This window comes from Eleginops maclovinus, chromosome 14, assembly GCF_036324505.1.
Source record: "Eleginops maclovinus isolate JMC-PN-2008 ecotype Puerto Natales chromosome 14, JC_Emac_rtc_rv5, whole genome shotgun sequence".
NCBI classification, from domain to species: Eukaryota; Metazoa; Chordata; class Actinopteri; order Perciformes; family Eleginopidae; genus Eleginops; species Eleginops maclovinus.
In genome coordinates, this window is record NC_086362.1 from 2,571,861 (window position 1) to 2,590,734 (window position 18,874).

General features: G+C 42.9%; 1 protein-coding gene across 2 annotated transcripts in view; it reads left to right on the forward strand.

The window, feature by feature from the left end:
• Positions 1 to 16,237, forward strand: part of col4a5 (collagen, type IV, alpha 5 (Alport syndrome)) — a 38,504-nt gene extending 22,267 nt beyond the window's left edge. Inside the window, exons 14-50 of one of the 2 annotated variants that reach the window (XM_063900683.1) lie at positions 654 to 707; positions 810 to 866; positions 1,388 to 1,432; positions 1,523 to 1,576; positions 1,682 to 1,723; positions 2,234 to 2,327; positions 3,129 to 3,416; positions 3,506 to 3,595; positions 3,697 to 3,767; positions 3,899 to 4,090; positions 4,172 to 4,340; positions 4,443 to 4,535; positions 4,751 to 4,855; positions 4,992 to 5,089; positions 5,285 to 5,435; positions 5,524 to 5,637; positions 5,723 to 5,890; positions 6,272 to 6,361; positions 6,617 to 6,763; positions 6,899 to 6,997; positions 7,158 to 7,247; positions 7,324 to 7,463; positions 7,548 to 7,674; positions 7,781 to 7,828; positions 7,883 to 7,960; positions 8,118 to 8,168; positions 8,301 to 8,486; positions 11,780 to 11,913; positions 12,003 to 12,075; positions 12,201 to 12,272; positions 12,379 to 12,507; positions 12,792 to 12,890; positions 12,977 to 13,189; positions 13,419 to 13,596; positions 13,679 to 13,793; positions 13,930 to 14,102; positions 14,510 to 16,237. In XM_063900683.1, coding sequence (XP_063756753.1) covers positions 654 to 707; positions 810 to 866; positions 1,388 to 1,432; positions 1,523 to 1,576; positions 1,682 to 1,723; positions 2,234 to 2,327; positions 3,129 to 3,416; positions 3,506 to 3,595; positions 3,697 to 3,767; positions 3,899 to 4,090; positions 4,172 to 4,340; positions 4,443 to 4,535; positions 4,751 to 4,855; positions 4,992 to 5,089; positions 5,285 to 5,435; positions 5,524 to 5,637; positions 5,723 to 5,890; positions 6,272 to 6,361; positions 6,617 to 6,763; positions 6,899 to 6,997; positions 7,158 to 7,247; positions 7,324 to 7,463; positions 7,548 to 7,674; positions 7,781 to 7,828; positions 7,883 to 7,960; positions 8,118 to 8,168; positions 8,301 to 8,486; positions 11,780 to 11,913; positions 12,003 to 12,075; positions 12,201 to 12,272; positions 12,379 to 12,507; positions 12,792 to 12,890; positions 12,977 to 13,189; positions 13,419 to 13,596; positions 13,679 to 13,793; positions 13,930 to 14,102; positions 14,510 to 14,591 — 4,209 coding nt within the window. In that variant the 3' untranslated portion in view covers positions 14,592 to 16,237. Of the gene's footprint in view, positions 1 to 653; positions 708 to 809; positions 867 to 1,387; positions 1,433 to 1,522; positions 1,577 to 1,681; positions 1,724 to 2,233; positions 2,328 to 3,128; positions 3,417 to 3,505; positions 3,596 to 3,696; positions 3,768 to 3,898; positions 4,091 to 4,171; positions 4,341 to 4,442; positions 4,536 to 4,750; positions 4,856 to 4,991; positions 5,090 to 5,284; positions 5,436 to 5,523; positions 5,638 to 5,722; positions 5,891 to 6,271; positions 6,362 to 6,616; positions 6,764 to 6,898; positions 6,998 to 7,157; positions 7,248 to 7,323; positions 7,464 to 7,547; positions 7,675 to 7,780; positions 7,961 to 8,117; positions 8,169 to 8,300; positions 8,487 to 11,779; positions 11,914 to 12,002; positions 12,076 to 12,200; positions 12,273 to 12,378; positions 12,508 to 12,791; positions 12,891 to 12,976; positions 13,190 to 13,418; positions 13,597 to 13,678; positions 13,794 to 13,929; positions 14,103 to 14,509 lie in introns of both variants that reach the window. The other variant, XM_063900682.1, reaches the window with a different exon arrangement.
• Positions 16,238 to 18,874: the final 2,637 nt, after the last annotated feature.

Genomic DNA, 18,874 nt, shown 5'->3' on the forward strand with positions numbered 1-18,874 from the left:
TGGACTTTGCCACCACCGCCCTATATACGTAGAAGATTTAGAACTTTGGATCAGTTTTTCAAACCAACGCTTTCCAATTAGGCTACTGTACAGCAGAGCTCGTTAAGAGATAATCTTACCGGTGAAATCAGAGAAAAAGCAAAGTTAAATAGTTGTAAGGACAAATGTACTTAATCAAAAGCCCAAACGAGCCTATTTTATTTTAGAGAAACCTTACAAATGTAGAACAGAAGAGATAAAGTAAATTTAAATTAACAAAAGTCATTATTTCCACAGATGAAAACATTTTCAGTTGTTTATTTTCCTTAAAAGTCCTCTATAAACCGCTAGATGATGCAACTATCACCTCAGCTACCTGATGGCAGCAGATTATTATCAAAAAATGAGGTCCTGTGTCTTTTTCTTACTGCTTTTCCTCTGTGTGGATGGCAAACATCATAAGGAGATAGGAAAGGAAGCACTGAACTTCATTTATTAAGCATTTTTACACATTTTTAAAGACAGTTGTTACTCTTTTTTTCACTTGCATTCTCACCGGAGTGGATGATGCATTAAAGCTAGAAATGAGCTGCATTGATTTTACAAATAGTCCTTTTTTCCTGACGATGTTTCTCCGAGATTTTAGACTGAAACTTTGAACCTTTTGTCTGCAGGGCGACCCCGGTGTTGCAGGTCCTCCCGGTGATCCCGGATATCCAGGAGCCCCTGTAAGTATCTGTTGTATATAGATATATAAAATATGTAACATTATAAGAACACATCTCAACATGACATACCTGGTTCTAACAGCCATGTGTTTGATGCTGTAGGGTCCCTCGGGAGGCCAGAAAGGAACCAAGGGAGAAGCAGGAGAAGCAGGCAAACGAGTGAGTAAACATCACAGATTAACAGATATACATTTCTCATTTCTGTATGTCTAACCCCAACCTTTTCATACAGATACACTTTCTTTTAAAGTCCTCAATATGCCTTAAAGTAGTTTATTGAATCAGGTAAAAGCAGCAAGAATTCCTTTTCCTTTTAGGGTACGCAAAAAGAAATCAAACAAGCTCACTTTTTGAAGAATTTAGAGTCAAAAATCTCTCTAAAGCTCTATTTTCTGTGTATTCAACTTAATTATATAAAAAAAACTATATATGAAGCTGCAGCATTGTCCTTGTACGTATATTTAAGTCACTTCCACAAAGACACACACAAGACGCACATTTATTTAAATAAGCATCAAAAAGGAAGCTACGACCACAGATCTGATCTTGCACAGACATATTTATTCAAAAGTAATAATAAACTTTCTGTCATATTTCCCAAAACATCTTATTCAAGTTTGTCCAGAACCTACATGTCTTTCTTGATCTCAATCCTGATCACTGTTTTCTTCTTTCTGCAGGGTAAAAACGGCAAAGATGGCGACCCCGGTGGTCCAGGTTTCCCCGTGAGTATTGCTCTCAAACCAGACGATTCATAATACTTTTTTAAAGGAGAATCTCTCATTCTAACTTTCTATTCTTTCTTCCTTAATCAGGGAGGCAAAGGAGAGTCAGGTCTGCCAGGTCCTCCAGGCAGGGATGGAGAGAGAGTACGTTTTTTACAAACAATATCCAATTTATAAACTATAAATACAAAGTCGTAAGTGGATGTCATTGATTGTTTGAACAATGTCCCCTTCTTTCTTTTGTTTTAGGGCTTCAAAGGTGATCGTGGATACCCAGGCCCACCAGGCGTGGTATGTGTTCTTCCATTAAACAAAATAATCTTAATTCAAGATCAACTTTAAAAGATTCTGCAGGTCTTTCTGAACAAATAGATCATAAGTGGCTTATTGGTGCAATACACATTTCTGACCCCTGGATAGAGACATATACATTTCTCTACAGCTTTTCTTGTCATTTATATTATTTACTAAAGAAATATATGTTTATTTATAATAAATATATATATATTTATTATAAATAAACATATATTTCATATATATATATATATATTATGACTCTGGTGTCTCTTATGTTGATCCAAAAGTAACTTAGTCATTTAAAATTCAGAATAATAGTCAAATTGTTTTACTTTTGGTGTTAAATGAAGGCCCTCTGTCTCAACTTAACTCCATTTGATTTCTTCTACTTTATTCAAATTATTTACTAATAAACTAGGTCAATAAGTACCTTTTTAATGAATAAAAAAAGGAGTCTTGTGAGAGTTCATGCTTTTTTTCTAAAGGTGTTATTCGTCTCACCAGGTGATCGGCGGGGCAACAGGGGGGCAGGTTGGCCCTAAAGGTGAGTCCGGTTACCCCGGATCACCTGGATACAAAGGAGAGAGAGGACCAGCAGGTAAACAGACTTTCAGAAACACAAGCCATTCAAATGTATTATAATATGTGTATAAATGTTGTTCTAAAAACCCTTAAAACTGCAGCGAAAGAATGGATATTGATGCTATATTATTGCTAATTTGCTAAACTTAATACCAAGACAGTTGTCTAATTGACTATATTGTAAAAATGTAAATATTTAAATGTGAACAACATCTTAATTATTCATGACCATGTTGTTGTTTTCCGTGTAAGAGTTGCAGGCTGACTTGTTGGATAAACTACTGAGCTGTAAGCTTCTATGGCTATATTTGAAGATGAAGGCTAGCTAATAAGCTAATGTTATGCTAACAATCTAGTATGGATATTTCTTAGGTTGCTGGTTAATGTTTTTTTTCTTCAACTTTATGATTGTTATTCCAATACATGGTCACTCAGCGATTAAGGTGTTTAGAAATGTGTTAGATTGTTGGACTTTTTTACTTTTGTTCAAACTAGCAGGTTCATTTAGAAGCTAATGTGATGCTAACAAGCTAGTATGGCTATTTGTTTAAGTAGCAAGCTGGTTAAGCAGCTAATGTTACGCTAAAAAGCTTATGAAAATAATTACAAAGTAACCTACATTTACTGTACTCTACAATTTTAAGGTGCTTGTACTTCCTTTAGTGTTTCATATTGCTTTATACTTCTACTCCACTGCATTTCAGAGGCAAATATTGTACTTTTTAACTGCATACAGGCAATCTAACGCAATAACTGAGATGATATAAGACGTTTAAATATTGATTTGATTTTAACTGTGCCCTCCTGTCCTCCCCAGGTTTATCAGGCCCTCCAGGAGCCCCAGGAATCCCAGCTGTTGGTGGTGGAGGCAACCCTGGAGCTCCAGGTTTCCCAGGAGAGAGAGGTCAGAAGGGAGACGCTGGCGTTCCAGGGCTTTCTCTGCCGGGACCCCCAGGACGATCAGGATCCAACGGGCTCCAGGGATTACCAGGGCCCCCTGGACCTCCAGGTTTCTCGTCACCACAACAGAACTGCGTGGCTGGAGAGCCCGGGCGCCCCGGCGTCCAGGGAGAAACAGGTTACCCCGGAGAGTCTGGCCAGAAAGGTGAGAGAAGCTGGTGTTTGTGTATTTAATGGCACATTAAGCATAATGTTTGATCCACACGCTATAACATACTGCTGTTGCTGTTTCAGGTGAGAAGGGCCAGACCTGTGTGAACTGCATCGCTGGTACCACTGGCATCCAAGGACCCCCAGGACCTGCCGGAAGCCCCGGATTCCCCGGTAACACCTCTTCCCTTTCTTCGCATTGCTTTATGTAGAACTCTTTGTATCTAAATAGGTTTAATGTACTGTGTTGTTAATCCCTTCCCTCTCCTCCTCAGGAATTCCCGGCGGTCCAGGTGCAAAAGGAGACAGTGGATACCCAGGAACTCCAGGCTCCAGTGGACCCGCTGTTAGTAACTTTTTCTTAAACAACACCACTCTAGGGTGGTGCTGTGGGAATTGTAGTCCTTTATCTTCCATGGACTACAATCGGTCTCCTCTAGGTTTCACAAAATAAAATTAGTCTCTTTCTCTTCTCAGGGTCCCTCCGGTCCTCAGGGCGCTCCAGGTTTCCCCGGACAGAAGGGTGACCCCGGAGATGCCGTCACAGTGAACGGTGTGAGGGGAGAAAAAGGTGACACCGGTTTCCCTGGCACGCCCGGTCTTCCCGGTCTGGACGGTCGACCCGGTCGCGATGGACAGCCCGGCGTTCCGGGAGCCAAAGGAACTCCGGTAGGCGGCTGAAAATGTTTTCATATTAATGATGATAATAAAAATCCGTGGATGGTTGTTCACCTTATCTGTGTTCGACAGGGTTCCCTGCTAGTGAAAGGAGAACGAGGCACCCCCGGTGATATAGGTCCCTCTGGTACCCCAGGGGACAGAGGTCCTCCTGGCGCTCAGGGCTACGGACCTCAGGGTTCTAAAGGAGAGAAAGGTGTCCAGGGCGTCTCAGGAAGATCTGGAGGTCCCGGTGGCCCCGGTAAGAAAACAAGTTCAATTTTAAATGTACTTTTTGTATTAAGAGCGTATCCTTTAGAGTCGCCTCACGGACCTCCTCTCTTCGCTTCATCTCCCCTCGCAGGTGCTAAAGGTGAACCCGGTCTAGCCGTGGCGGAGAAAGGATTACAAGGAACACGAGGACTGGACGGCTCTCCAGGACTGTCCGGCTCACCAGGTACACAACAATTATTTTACAGAAAAAGAAGAAGAAATACTTTGTATACAGTGAACATCTGGTTCCCAAGCCAAGCCTCTAAACACTGCCTAGAAAAAGACATCAATCAAATCAAAATAGTAATTTTCCTACAGAAAAGGAACACAAAGTGCATAAAGAACCCCCAAAACTGTAAACAAATGCATGCATACATGTGTCTGTTGTTTGATCTACAGGTTCCCCTGGACAACCCGGACAGAATGGTTTCCCTGGATCACCGGGAATCAAGGGTGACCCCGGACTTCCTGGCATCGGACTCCCAGGACCCCCAGGAGTTAAAGGTAAGGACACCTATGAAGTTTATTTACTGTAGTTCTGTACTTTTTCTTGAATATATCATTTAACTAAATACTTCTATTAGATACCCGGCAGCTTATAGAAAGTAAAAATCCTCACAATCCCCTTTTCCCCCTCCAGGATTCCCAGGTATCCCCGGCCAGAACGGACCTCCAGCAGGACCAGGAAGACCCGGAGTGGATGGACTCCCCGGCCAGCCTGGATTCCCTGGATCCAAGGTATGTTGATTGATAGTAAGTTAGATTGATGGATGAAGTGATGGATTAATACCAATGAGAAAATAAACACCTGTGTGTGTGTGTGTGTGTGTGTGTGTGTGTGTGTGTGTGTGTGTGTGTGTGTGTGTGTGTGTGTGTGTGTGTGTGTGTGTGTGTGTGTGTGTGTGTGTGTGTGTGTGTGTGTGTGTGTGACAGGGTGAGCCTGGCTTTGGACTCCCCGGCCCCCCCGGTCTACCTGGAGTCCCTGGATCTAAAGGATTCCCCGGACCAAAGGGAGACTCTGGCTTCCCTGGCGGCCCCGGTTCCCCTGGACGATCTGGATTTGACGGCGGTCCTGGATCTAAAGGTACTTTGTAGTTTAAAGCTTTCATCTCGTCTCATGTTGCCTCTCTAAATGTGCACCAAGCTGACGTTCTCCCCTGTCTTTTTTCCAGGTGAGCCCGGTACACCCGGAATACCTGGAGCTCGTGGCCCCCCTGGATCCCCCTCCATTGGCTCTCTGGGACAGCCAGGCCCCCCCGGACCCCCCGGCCCAATGGGACCACCAGGTGAGAGACATAAAGCTGAATCATCTCTCAGCTAAATCCTTGAGTCCTGTTTCCTGACGATTAAACCTTCATGTCGTGATTACAGGATTCCCGGGATCAAACGGAGTGAAGGGAGACCCCGGGCCCCCAGGTCTGGACATCCCTGGTCTGCCAGGAGAGAGAGGGGGTAACGGTTTCCCAGGATCCCCAGGACCAGCCGGAACTGCAGGACCTCCTGGAGGACCGGGACGTGACGGCCAGCCTGGACTGCCAGGTAACATCTGATGCTAACATCATGTATCTATTGTAGTGCTTATCTTTCATTGTTGTTTAATCCAAACTTCAACGCCTTTCAAGTCTCTCAAAGTCTTGTTTTTTCAATCCTAATCCTACAAATATCAGGTTAATATCATATGAGAGAGAAAAGCAGGAGAGACCCATGTTTGAGGGACTAAAAACAGCCGGAAAAATGACATTTTCTTTGATCTTTTGATATAGACAGGCTCTCAAGGCTATTTAAGGTTGGACAACAATTCGATTATCTAGCTGAGAATGTATCTTCCTGACTAGCTGTTGATAGTATGACTGTAACTGAATCTTTTAAGACTTTATTTGTTTATTTTCTGCTCTAACCTCTCTCTGTGACTGACTGCAGGTCAGAAAGGAGACATGGGCTCCATGGGAACTCCAGGACCCTCTGGAGGACCTGGAGGCCCCGGAGGGCCCGGCGGCCCCGGATTTAAAGGTGTTCACTCAATACTCTTTCATACAGCCCTCAAGAACTCAGTATTTAAAACACTGTACACTGACAGAAGTTATATTGATTTTTTAACATTTATAAATAAAGCTTTACAGGAACAAAGCATATTTTACATTAAAGGAACGAGTCATCATAAATTCTGTTGTTCAAAAAAGAAACTGCAGTTTATTCAATAGAATAAAGAGAATAAAACTCTCCCCGATGCTCGCTAAACTTCTCCGATTCTCCGTCCTCCTCCAGGTGAACCAGGATTCCCCGGCAGAGACGGTTCCCCCGGCGGTCCCGGTGGTAAAGGAGACAGAGGAGACTCCGGCGTCATGGGACCCCCAGGAGATAGCTCTCCCCGATTGACTATAAAGGGAGACAAAGGAGAACCTGGACTATCAGGTACGGCAAAAAAAAAACACCTTGACTAGACAAGGGAGCCCAAAGATGATAACATGCTAACTCATTCCTGGGTTTAAGACTCATTCCTGCACCACTGTATTGAACAATCCTTATATCTGTGTTTGTGTTCTACAGGTGCAACAGGTCTTTCAGGTCAGAAAGGTTTCCCCGGTGCCTCAGGTGATCCCGGTCTGCCAGGATCAGATGGTCGCCCTGGACTCCCCGGACCACCAGGTACGTGTTTACCTCCCAACAAACACACACACACACACACACACACACACACACACACACACACACACACACACACACACACACACACACACACACACACACACACATACATAGATACACTCATGCAAGGACCTTCCTAACAGACTGTTCCACTGTGCAGGTCCCAAAGGTGATTCCGGCATCCCAGGAGGCCCCGGTGGTCCTGGAGGTCCTGGAGCAAAGGGCAGCATGGGAGAAATGGGATTCCCAGGTGGGTTGGAAGGAAGAAAGGGACTTCTGAAAGATGTTTTCAAAAATGCTAATGTCAAACTTTGATGGTTCCACAGGACCGTCAGGGCAGAAGGGTCTGTCAGGTCAGCCAGGTCGATCTGGAACCCCAGGAAACCCCGGAGGACCTGGTTTCCCTGGATCCAAAGGTGAACCTGGCTCTGCTGGAATCGGACCCCCCGGAGCCGCTGGACTCAAGGTACAGGACTCAACCACAACAATGTCCTACCTATGGAGAACATTTTAGGTGTCAAATTAATCCTTTTTGAAATGGTTCTAATAGGGTGAACCAGGTCAGCCAGGGTTCCCAGGGAATCCTGGACTTAAAGGAACTCTAGGAACTCCAGGACTCCCAGGATTACCAGGAGGACCAGGATCCAAAGGCGACCCCGGACTCCCAGGATTCCAAGGTACGTCTGAAGTTTGAATATAATACAATGAATGTATATTTCTAGTTGTGTCGATGAGGTGAAACAGAGCTACGTTAACCGGTGCGTTGTCTCCGTCTCCTCTCAGGTTCTCCTGGGATTCCCGGTCCTAAGGGTCTCGATGGCGGTCCCGGTGGTCCAGGTCTCACTGGAGCTCCTGGTCGACCAGGAGAGTCTGGTCGACCAGGAGGTCCAGGACAGCCAGGAGAGAAGGGTCAGGCGGGTCGGGACGGGATCCCCGGACCGGCTGGAATCAAAGGAGACCCAGGTGAATTAGAAAAAAAAATCAACTTTAAACTTAAACTATTCATATACCTGGGGGTGTTTGTTGCAAGCTCTTTTAAAGACCTGTTCCCTAAAAACTTTCAAACTTAAACTGTCATTATTTTTGGAGTAAATTAACTTCTGCTTCCTGTCATCTCAAGGTCTTCCTGGTTACGGTGGACCCGGTGCTCCTGGACTTCCAGGACTGCCAGGTGAGTAACCACCCACCGTGTTTTACTGGTGAATGGACGGCATTATTATAGATAAATTAGATAGATAAATAGATAGATTTCACATAACATCATTTAGTGATTTGAGCATAAAATTGTTTATTTTCCTCTCAGGCTCAAAGGGAGACTCCGGTCTTCCCGGCCCATCTGGTAGTCCCGGTTTCCCCGGCTCTAAGGGAGATGCTGGTTTCCCTGGAATCCCTGGTAACTCAGGCAACAGTGGCCCTCCTGGGCCTCCAGGTCTAGCTCTGCAGGGCCCCAAAGGACTCAGTGGACCCCCAGGACCTCCCGGAAGAGCAGGTAAAGCATTCAGATATAAGTATTTGTCACCACATGAGCCAACAGAAGTTGCTGCCTGGTTTTCAGAGTCATAACTAGCAAAACAAACATTATAACTACAGAAAAGGCATTACTGATGAATGATAAATATTCTAAATTGAGTTTATTCGGTTCAGTTACGAAAACCAGGCAGCAAGCGTCAGCAACTGCACTTTTTAATCTGAATGCTTTCATCTCCACATCGGTTGATTTGCATGGGACGTTTTATCACTGTGTGAGCACCACCTGTCGAGTCACTGTCAACAACAATGAGCACGGATGATAAAAATCAATTTTCACCAGGAAATGTCGGGGTGTTCGTCACGCACCGATCACTGTCTGTCACCGGGGTTTGACCCCCAAAATGAGCATGTGTTTACGGCACTTTGTTGTCTCAACATCATCCAGTTATTTTGTGTTTTATCCACCATTTCATTCGTCGTCCTCATGTCTTCCTCACACCTTGTCCCGTTTTCCCCGATCACACTTTGAGGGAAGCTGTAATCCATCCATCTCTCCACAGCCATGATGTACTGTTCATTTGTGTGTGTGTTCATTGTAACCACTATGTGTGTGTCCAGTGTTTGTGGTCGTGTTGGATCATTGAAATGTTGGTGTGAAACAGCTGAGCCCGAGACAAACAAAAAACTCTACTTGCATCTTAAAGTTAACAATAGGGTTTGTTAATTGTACATAATGGGATACAGTTCCCCTTGTGACAATTCTCTCAAAGCTAATTGACTTCAAGAAACATTCAAAGTATTATTTTTCAACACTTACAAAATACCACTACAATAACTTTAGGTAAAAAGTTGAGTTTTTGGGTTTGACTCAGGCTTTGCTGTCTTCTGTTTTTTGTCCCACCAAATCAGCCATCTGCATGGACACTGTTTGTCCCAACACCCACACACCCACACACCCACACACACACACACACACACTTACATAAAAGTTAAAGGATACACCTAACACACTGCTGGAAAGAGTGGACCGCCCTGACACACACTTCAGGAAGATACAAGCATACAGTGCAAAGATAAGTCAAAAAACTAAACATTTAGTAGTAAAAATATTAGTTAAAAATGAATATAATTTTAAAAAGTCAATTTCTTTTTGGAGAAAAAAAATGAATAAATAACTAAATAAATATAAAATGTAGTTAAAGTTGTTGTACCAGATTAAAAGTCATATTTATAGAAACTCAAACACACTCTAAGTCTTCAAATGTATATTCTGTGTCCTTTTATTCACAATACTGATTATTTTGGCAAGAAAATGTCAGCACTGTGCACACACCAGCACTGTGTTAGGCTTTTTGAAAACACTCCAGTGTTTTTCTGGGTGTCCGGGTGAAAAAAGCCATATATGTTTTACCCCTGTGTTTCCTGTGGCCCCACCTCCTCGTGTGATGACTCGTACATCCGCCCGGCTGCAGGTCCCGCAGGTCAGATGAACGGAGTTGAAACGCCTGCTGCACGTTTAACAGAACCACTATCTGACTTTAACCCACTCTGTGATCTAAAGGGAACACATTTCTGCTGGGAAATCACTGCATTTACCTTTGTTTCTCCTTCTAATGACCTTTTTCTTTCACTTTCCATGCACTCTGATGCTAGTTAAAGGCACCTTTTAACAAGTAAGCACCTCGTTTAAGAAAAGAAAATCATAGTAGCTAAAGATCAATAATCCACTGTAGTCGGTTTAGTCATAGTTTCCTGGCACAATTAGCATGAATCAATCTGTCAACTCTCACATGCAGAATGTGTAAAGCATATCAAAACCACATCATGATTACACTAACTCACCTGAAAAATGTAATCAATGATTTTACGTTTGCTGTCACATACTATAATTGTAGTTTCGTTGGATTTCACTGAAATGTGTTGTTGTTAAGCACTATTTTAATTTAAATATACTGGCACTTAAAGTGTAGGTATAGCAACCAGCAATATCTCCTAAATCTAAGTTCCCCAAACTCAGTTCTTCCTGAGGGGTCACTTGGTAGAAAATATATCCAGCTTGCAGCTCTGTAATTTAAGCCAAAGTTTATCATGCTCAAGGCTACATGCTAACGGCTACATGCTAACAATGACAATGTTAACATGCTGCGGCTGATTAAATTATATCAGATCAGAAATATTATTCACCCCAAATAGTTTGCTTTGGTCACAGGCATTACATATGAGTTAAAAAATAATTACTGATTACAAGATTTAAAATTTTTCATGTCCACCGTGCTAGTTTAGCGTGTTAGCATGCTATATTCGCTAATTAGCATAAAACAGAGGATGAGGATGATGGGAATCTCACTAGTTTTGCAGGCATTTTATCAAAATTATAACTGTTGACTTCATGATAGTACTATAAAAGAAAAGCTGATTCATTTGAGTTATATTTCCTTCCATATGACCTCCAGGTTGACCCATGTAATTCATTAATTTAGCCGTTAGCTTGGAGCAAATGTTGAGATAGGGGAGCTACCTTATTTTTGCAGCTTTTTAAAAAAGTAACCACAGCTGCATAGAGTCAGTATCTTCAGCATTAAACCTTGGTTAATGCCTTGTGTGTTTTTAAAGGCAATACATCTTGTTCAGAGTGACTGTTTCTGTACTGAGGCTTGCTTCTGTCTAAACCTCCTCTTCTTTTTTTTGTGCCGTCAACCCGGCTCCGTTTTACCTGGGAATTCTGGGAAGCCTAGGTCCTCCAGGTTAGACTCAAGGGGTTGATACATGTTGTCTGTGTCATATGTTGTATGGTGTGTCTTAATAAGGTTTACATATGGAGAATGTGTGAGAATAAGTGGAAAAGTGTTTGTTAACAATTTCTCCATCCTACAGGACAGGCTGGACACCCAAGACTCCTCATAATCACTAAACACACACATTAAAGACGTTTACTCAAATTGTTTTACTAATGAGTTTCATTCTGATGTTTACTGTCTTTATTAAGGTGGAAGAATTGTGTTTTGTTTTTAGTTTTTGCTTTTCTTTTACAAATTTGACTGGAAAAATTGGATTATGAAACAAATTTTCCTTGAGTGAAATTGTAGTTGACATGAGATTATTTTTGTGTTAAGATGTATAATTATTAAGCATTGTAGAGTTAATAGAGGCTGAGTCGCCGGCATTTTATTAAGAAAAAAGGGTCAGTTCAGTTTCCAAATAACCAAAATCCCACTTTTGACTTGATAAATGGGAATTGAACTGATCCTCGTGGATTATTGTGTCACTTCTTTCATTTTGTATCTGACTTTTTCATTTCTTCCTCATATGAAGGTCAAAGTGGGCCCCAGGGTCCCCGTGGGCCCCCAGGAAGCGGCGGCGTTAAGGGAGAAAAGGGCATTGCCGGCGCTCCCGGTCAGCCAGGCTTTGCAGGACAGAAGGGAGAGAGTGGCGTTCCTGGATTCCCAGTAAGATCATTTTTCTAATCCTGGTCACTTGGGGGTGGGATGGGGGTGAAGAGCTGGGATGTAACTGTGTTTTTTTTTTCTTTTTTCAGGGTCCCGCTGGTCTTTCTGGCGGCTCTGGTCAGAAGGGAGACATCGGTCTGCCCGGTGTTCCCGGATTCCCTGGTTAGTCCACTTTTTCCGCCGTTTTTGTTTGTTTTACTACCCTAAGTTATTCATCACTTTTTAAGCCCATTTTTATTTTTGTCTTGTTGAATAACCGAAAGTTAATATCTTTGTGTTTCTTCCAGGACCAAAGGGAGATTCTGGCCTTCCTGGCGGCAGCGGCCTTCCCGGGGATCCTGGAGAGGTCGGACCTACCGGTGGGTGATCACATCTACAGTCATAAGTGGAACTGACACTATGTTAAATTTTACACAATTGATAAATTGTCAAGCTGATTTTCCTTTAATAACATATGACTCTCAGGTCCTCCCGGTGACCCCGGTGTATCTCCCACTCCCATCGTGGTGAAGGGAGAGCGCGGACCCCCCGGTGCCTCGGGCCTGCCTGGTAGTCGAGGAGGTCCTGGTGCTCCTGGACGTGAGGGACTTCCTGGTGAGTAAATCTGGACTCTTTTCTTTTTGGACTATTTCAAGTTTTTTTTTTCTGTGATTTTTTTATCGGCTTTGCATTTTTAAGACTGTGTTCATTTTCACTTGTTTATTTTGCATTGTTTTTTTTATATAACAACACTCGATTCAATTCAAATAGCTTTATTTGCATAACAATAATGACATACAGTACTAAATACAGACATGAAACATATAGAAATGAGTCAAATCTAACCAAAAGCCACTGAAAAAGTAAATCTCATTTCCTCTCTCTCTCGCTGCTCTCAGGTCAGCCTGGTGACCCTGGCACTGCTGGGCCTGATGGGCCTCCTGGTTTCAGCGGCCCCAACGGCAGGAAGGGAGACAATGGTCCCGCCGGCAGCCCCGGTGAGTCAAGTTTGACAATGTTAATCATTTTTAAAATGAACCTCCTGTACCACTGCTCCCCTCTCTAATACATCCCCTGATCTCAGGTCAGCGTGGTTACCCCGGCCCCCCTGGTTCTGACGGTCCTCAGGGTCTCCCCGGTCCTCCAGGATCAGTGTCTGCAGCCCACGGCTTCCTCATCACCCGCCACAGCCAGGGAACGGAAGTGCCCTACTGCCCCGAGGGAACCAACCCCATCTACGACGGATACTCGCTGCTGTACGTGCAGGGCAACGAGCGGGCGCACGGACAGGACCTCGGTACGAAGCATTTCTGCTTTATTAAACCACATCAACCATCCTACATTTCATTTAAGGCTTCTGTGCAAAGTGACTTACAATAAGTGCATTCAGCCTTTAAAAACAATCTCAAGAAAAGGAACTATCCTGCAAGTATTTAATGCATGTGCTGAATATGATTTAACCCCTTCCTGAGTGTAGGAAGAACCTGATCCATCTTATATTTGATATTTCTTCTTCTCCTCCCCAGGCTCAGCCGGCAGCTGTCTCCGCCGGTTCAGCACCATGCCCTTCATGTTCTGCAACATCAACAACGTCTGCAACTTCGCCTCCCGCAACGACTACTCCTACTGGCTGTCCACGCCCGAGCCCATGCCCAGTTCCATGGCCCCTATCCAGGGGGAGGGCATCAAGCCTTTCATCAGCAGGTAGGGGAAGGAGAAAAGGAGTAGGAGAGAGGGGAGTAAAGGGAAGCTGAGAGGTGCTTTAATTTGACCTCTCTGTGTGCAGGTGTTCAGTGTGTGAAGCTCCAGCCATGGTGATCGCAGTGCACAGTCAGACCATCCAGATTCCCACCTGCCCGGGAAACTGGGAAGCTCTGTGGATAGGATACTCCTTCATGATGGTAGGACGTTGAACTTTTTCCTGAAGATGCAATGGTTAATCTTTATGATTATGCAGAAATGTGCAAAATATACTGTATATACGGATACCCCTACATGCCTAACTCTCCCCCTCTCTCCTCCCCCTCGCCTCCCCAGCACACCAGTGCTGGTGCTGAGGGTTCGGGTCAGGCCCTGGCCTCCCCCGGATCCTGCCTGGAGGAGTTCCGCAGCGCTCCCTTCATCGAGTGCCACGGGAGAGGAACCTGCAACTACTACGGGAACTCCTACAGCTTCTGGCTGGCCACGGTGGAACCCTCTGAGATGTTCAGGTACGCAAACACATCCAACACACCAAACATCCACACATATTTTTCATTGTTGTTTTATTAACTTTATTATTATGAAATAAAACTGCGTTCTTGTGTCTGGCGATGAATTTTTAACCCTCATACGGAAAGGTAGAAGAACTCTAGTAAGGTTGAATATCAATTTCAAAATAAAAGCACATACTATTGAAGTTATTTAAATGCATTTACATATTTGACTTTTTACATTCCACTGTGTCCTTTACATCACAGGAGACTGTAACTACAAATTATGGTCATGATTTCACACTTTTTTCTAGTTGCACTTCACTGTTAACAGGAGCCTAAAAGTTACACATGATGATGTGTGTTAAAATAATTACACACACCTCCATATTCTTACCATATCTTCCCCCTCCTCGCCCTCACAGGAAGCCCCAGTCGGAGACTCTGAAGGCGGGTAACCTCCGGACACGTGTCAGCCGCTGCGTGGTCTGCATGAAGAGAACGTAACGGCACACGGCAACAAAACACATCTTTAACTGGGGACGCACAATCAATAACACGATGATTGGATGACGGCGGGTGGGGGGTGGTGGTCACACCGACGCCATGACGACAAGGTGGAATTCCAATGGTGCATTTGTCTCCCGGGGGAAAAAAAACAAACAACCTTACAACTTCAACAATGGTGCTACTGTGCAACACAGCTGAAAAAAAAAGAAAAGTAAAAATCTTACATTTTATTCTTTGTTTCTCTTAAGAAGTACCTCAAAAAAAGCAAGCAGAAATGATCCACTAAATGGTGCCACGACGGATGTGTGAGAACCCTTCTTTCCTTTCTCTTTACCTTTTTAAAGCCACTTTTGACGACAAAAATGTGATACTGTACCATTGTCTACACAGAAGTGCACTTTTTTTTCTTCTTTTTTTTTGGCCTTGTTGATGAGGAGGTTACCAAATCGGCACTTTGACTTCGGAACATCCAAGATGAGAGATGCACTGACGATGAGCTTTCCTTAGTGAGGCTGCCTTTTTTATTACTAGCTGTTCACTCACACTCTCTCTCCTCCTGCGTCATTTCTCTGTCGTTAAAACGTCTGGTGGTACTAACCCCGCTGTAGCCCGCCTCTAACATCACACCTTCTTCCTCTTCCTCTCTTTTTTTTGTAAGTAATAAAATGTGTATATTGTGTAAAACACCTTTTTTGTTCTTAGTGTATTAGGGTCCTGAATCGGTACCAGCTGTCTCACACAATCACACACACACATTCAACACTCACTGACACACATCCACTCAGATTTTTGTACAAAGTAAGGCTTTTATGAATGAAACAGTATTTTATATATAATAAATATATATTTGAAAAAGAGGTTAAAAGGTATATAAACTTTATTTCGGCTGTGGGGGAGATTGTTCACTGTTTTCAAACACAAACAAAATGTCAGGCTGAAAAACTGATCCAACTACTGAGCACCGACAGATTATCCCTGACAGTCTTGTATGATATTAACGAAGCCAATCGCTTTTGTATTAAAATTGTAGAATTGATAAAATAAAGGGGATTTGCTTTTTAGGTAGTCTAATGATTAGGGCAACAAATATTTGTGCAAAAAAAAAAAAAAAGGATTTTAATTAAATCTTGGCTCCTTGATTAGGAAACCTCCACTTTTGTTTTGTGTTTTTTAACATTTCCAGGTGCTGGGCTTAACTTGTAAAAAAGAGGGGCCTCCTGAGGTTATTTTGGGGGGCCTGTTTCGCACCCAAAAAACCTTCAAATCCACTTCCACTGGCTTGAATTTGTATCCCAAATCAGTTAAAGTGTTCACACTCTGCGCTGTGGAAACACAGGTTCAAGTGTCTGTACATTTATCAGGTGTTTCAGTCCCTGATGTGACGCTTCCTCTGCGCCAGGCGTTCACGCTCCTGGCGTACGGAAAGTCTACAAGAGCTGTTTTAGGGGAGATGATTTTTTTCTGTGATTTTATTGTTATTTTTATTTTTTAAAAACTGCTTTTATGAATTCTAATAATGTCAACCTGGGGGGGCGATTTAAACAAATGTATTTTTTTTCTTTTTTTTGTTTTGTTTTTCATGTTATGTTATCCAGAAGTTGTTATAAACTTTTAAGACTGAAATAAATACTATGTCCAAAGTGCTGTTTTGTGAAAATGTATTATTTTACCAAAAGAGAAGAATATTTTATATGTGAAATCATGAAGGGTTTGAGGCTTGTTTTACCAACTTTATGGAACATATTTGATGGAAAAAGTGTGAATAAAATACAGAAAAAACTTTGACATATCAGATGAAGGCGTATATACTCTCTAAAATAAATAAATATGTAGAGAACAAGTGGAGTAGGCTTTTCAAAAGGGGCTTAAGACATCTAGGGCGTCCAAATCCAAGCCTTTATTTATGTCAGTGAGGTTTCAGAGATTGAATTGCTTTTTAGTTTTAGTTTTACTTCTCTGTTTTAGTGTAAAGGAGTGATTTCCCAGGTGCCTCCTTATACAGTCAGTAACCAGCAGATGGCAGCACTTCCACACAGAGTCAAGGAAACACACTTAAAGGAAGGTAAAAATGAATCATGAAAAAGTTCAAATCTTCCGACTATATTTCTGGCTTTTAAACCTTCTTATATTGGGATGTTTGAACACTACTTTGTGGCCTTAAAAATATGCAAATTTAACACAACTGATATAGAAATTAGTAAATCACCTGAGCCACCAAAGAAGGAATATCTTCATAATTAAGAAGAAGAACAAGCCACAACAAGTCAGTAAAGATGTAAGGAAGGAGGTACAACGAATGGATGTCAAGTGGGTGTTAAGGTATGCCGGTCTGGGAGGATGTGAAATGATAATAAATAAGAGGGAGACTCAGGGTATTTCCAAGTCAAGCTGATTGCATTCCCCAAGGACAGACATAGGATAATTATGCACAGGTTGGAAAGGAAACGATGAAGGGATGAAGAGGTTGATGAGTTGAGGAACAAAGGGAATTGGGTGAGGGGTTGGAGGGATGAAGGGATGTATAGGGATGTAAGGGTCGGTAGGTAAAGGGATGAGAAGATGTGGATAAGGATGATGTCGAAAGGGTAAGGATGAGGAAGGGATAAGGAGCGTGGGTCAAGTGGACCGAGACAAAGGTGGGTTGTGTGTGGAGTGCATGTAGTCTTAAAAGTTATCTAATTAACTTTAAAATTGCATAAAGAAGCTCTTAAAACACACACAGCATCGTCAGATGCCCATGTGTTCAGATAAATCAATGCCTTATGAAGCTAATGTAAAACCTAGAATGAAATAGGAGCCAGAAATGTTTTGGTTTCCCTTTCTGTTTCCCTGTGTTGTGGCTGCAGCTATTGTTTTAGTTTCTTAATCTCTTTAAGGCTGCACGCTTTCAATGACTAATCTACTTCCTGATTGGCATTGGCTAAGCTATAAGACAAGTAGGGATCGGAGGCGAGGTGGTCTGTGTGTTCTCTTAGCAGCTCTAAGCTGTTCCTGCTGGAAAGACTTGTTGTTCTTTTGTCTGAGGTGCATGGTTCCCTGGCTTCTGTTAACTGCTCAAAGCATGATATCACAAGGCTGGGAGGCTCCCTGGTGAAAAGAGAGCCCATCCCATTTCCAAAGAAGAGATTACGTGTTCCCAAAGTGTCCATCCAGGTGTCCAGAATCCCTAAGTCAGAGGAGGCTTACAAGATAAAGTATAGGACGGTTGGGTTTCAACCAAAAACAACAATGCTGCACATTTGGTCTACATTGGATGGGATAACACTTGTGTCAGAGTACCATGTTTGTTATACAAAGACATCACATGAACAATCTCTTAAACTCCATATCAAACTTGGTAACACACTAAGGACATATTCTACAAAACCCATAGAGAGCTAAATATCTAGAAGTTAAGGCTACTGGCTAGCTGCCAGCTTAGCACATATCATAGCACATAGGGAAATGTTCAGGCCTGATCTGCGGTTTTATGGCACCAAATCTATGTGAAAGCCCACTTATCTGTACCTATGCTGTAAATAGGAAGTATACCATGTTCCTTCAACCATTTCTGCACAAAACATGCTAATTTTCAATGCAACCTTCCTAAGCGATCATAGTAGATCTAGTTGGGTTCTCTTTTAAGATTTGAAGTTAAATGTATCTCACTAGCGAATGACCTTTCTTAAATCAAGATACAACAACAACAGTTCTGATGTGGGTCCGATAACAAACCCATGACAAATATAACAACTAAATGTTAGCCGATAAGCATCCAACCCTAAAGTGGCACAGGAATTTAATTATTTTGTAGGTCAGGCGCTTTTCCTTCCAGTAGATATCTGATTATCGTCTATATACGTCTGTAGCATCTGCTCTGGAAGACGGCTGAAAAGCACTCTCACTTGCTTCCTAAATAGGAAACTTTCTAGGATGTGAGAAGGAGTCACAGGGGGGATGTCGATGGATTCTTTCTCGAAGACAGATGCTGTTGTTGAGCGTCAACAAGGTCAGGCCTCCTGCATGGAAACGAGATGCGGTCAGGTTAAACTCTGACGCATCCTCGCTCATTAGGAAACCATCTGCGAGTGTGTTTGTGTGGGTAAGCAGAAGGATTTGTACACACTCACTTACGAAGATGCTAATAGCTGAATTAATAGTTGAAAAGCCGCGTACAGCAGCTCCATTGGACTCCAATCCTCAGCCAACATCGTGCACACAAACACATATGCACTCGGGGACACACACACACACACACGCAGCAATGCACACTGGTTGTTGTTTTGAAACTCTAGCACCAG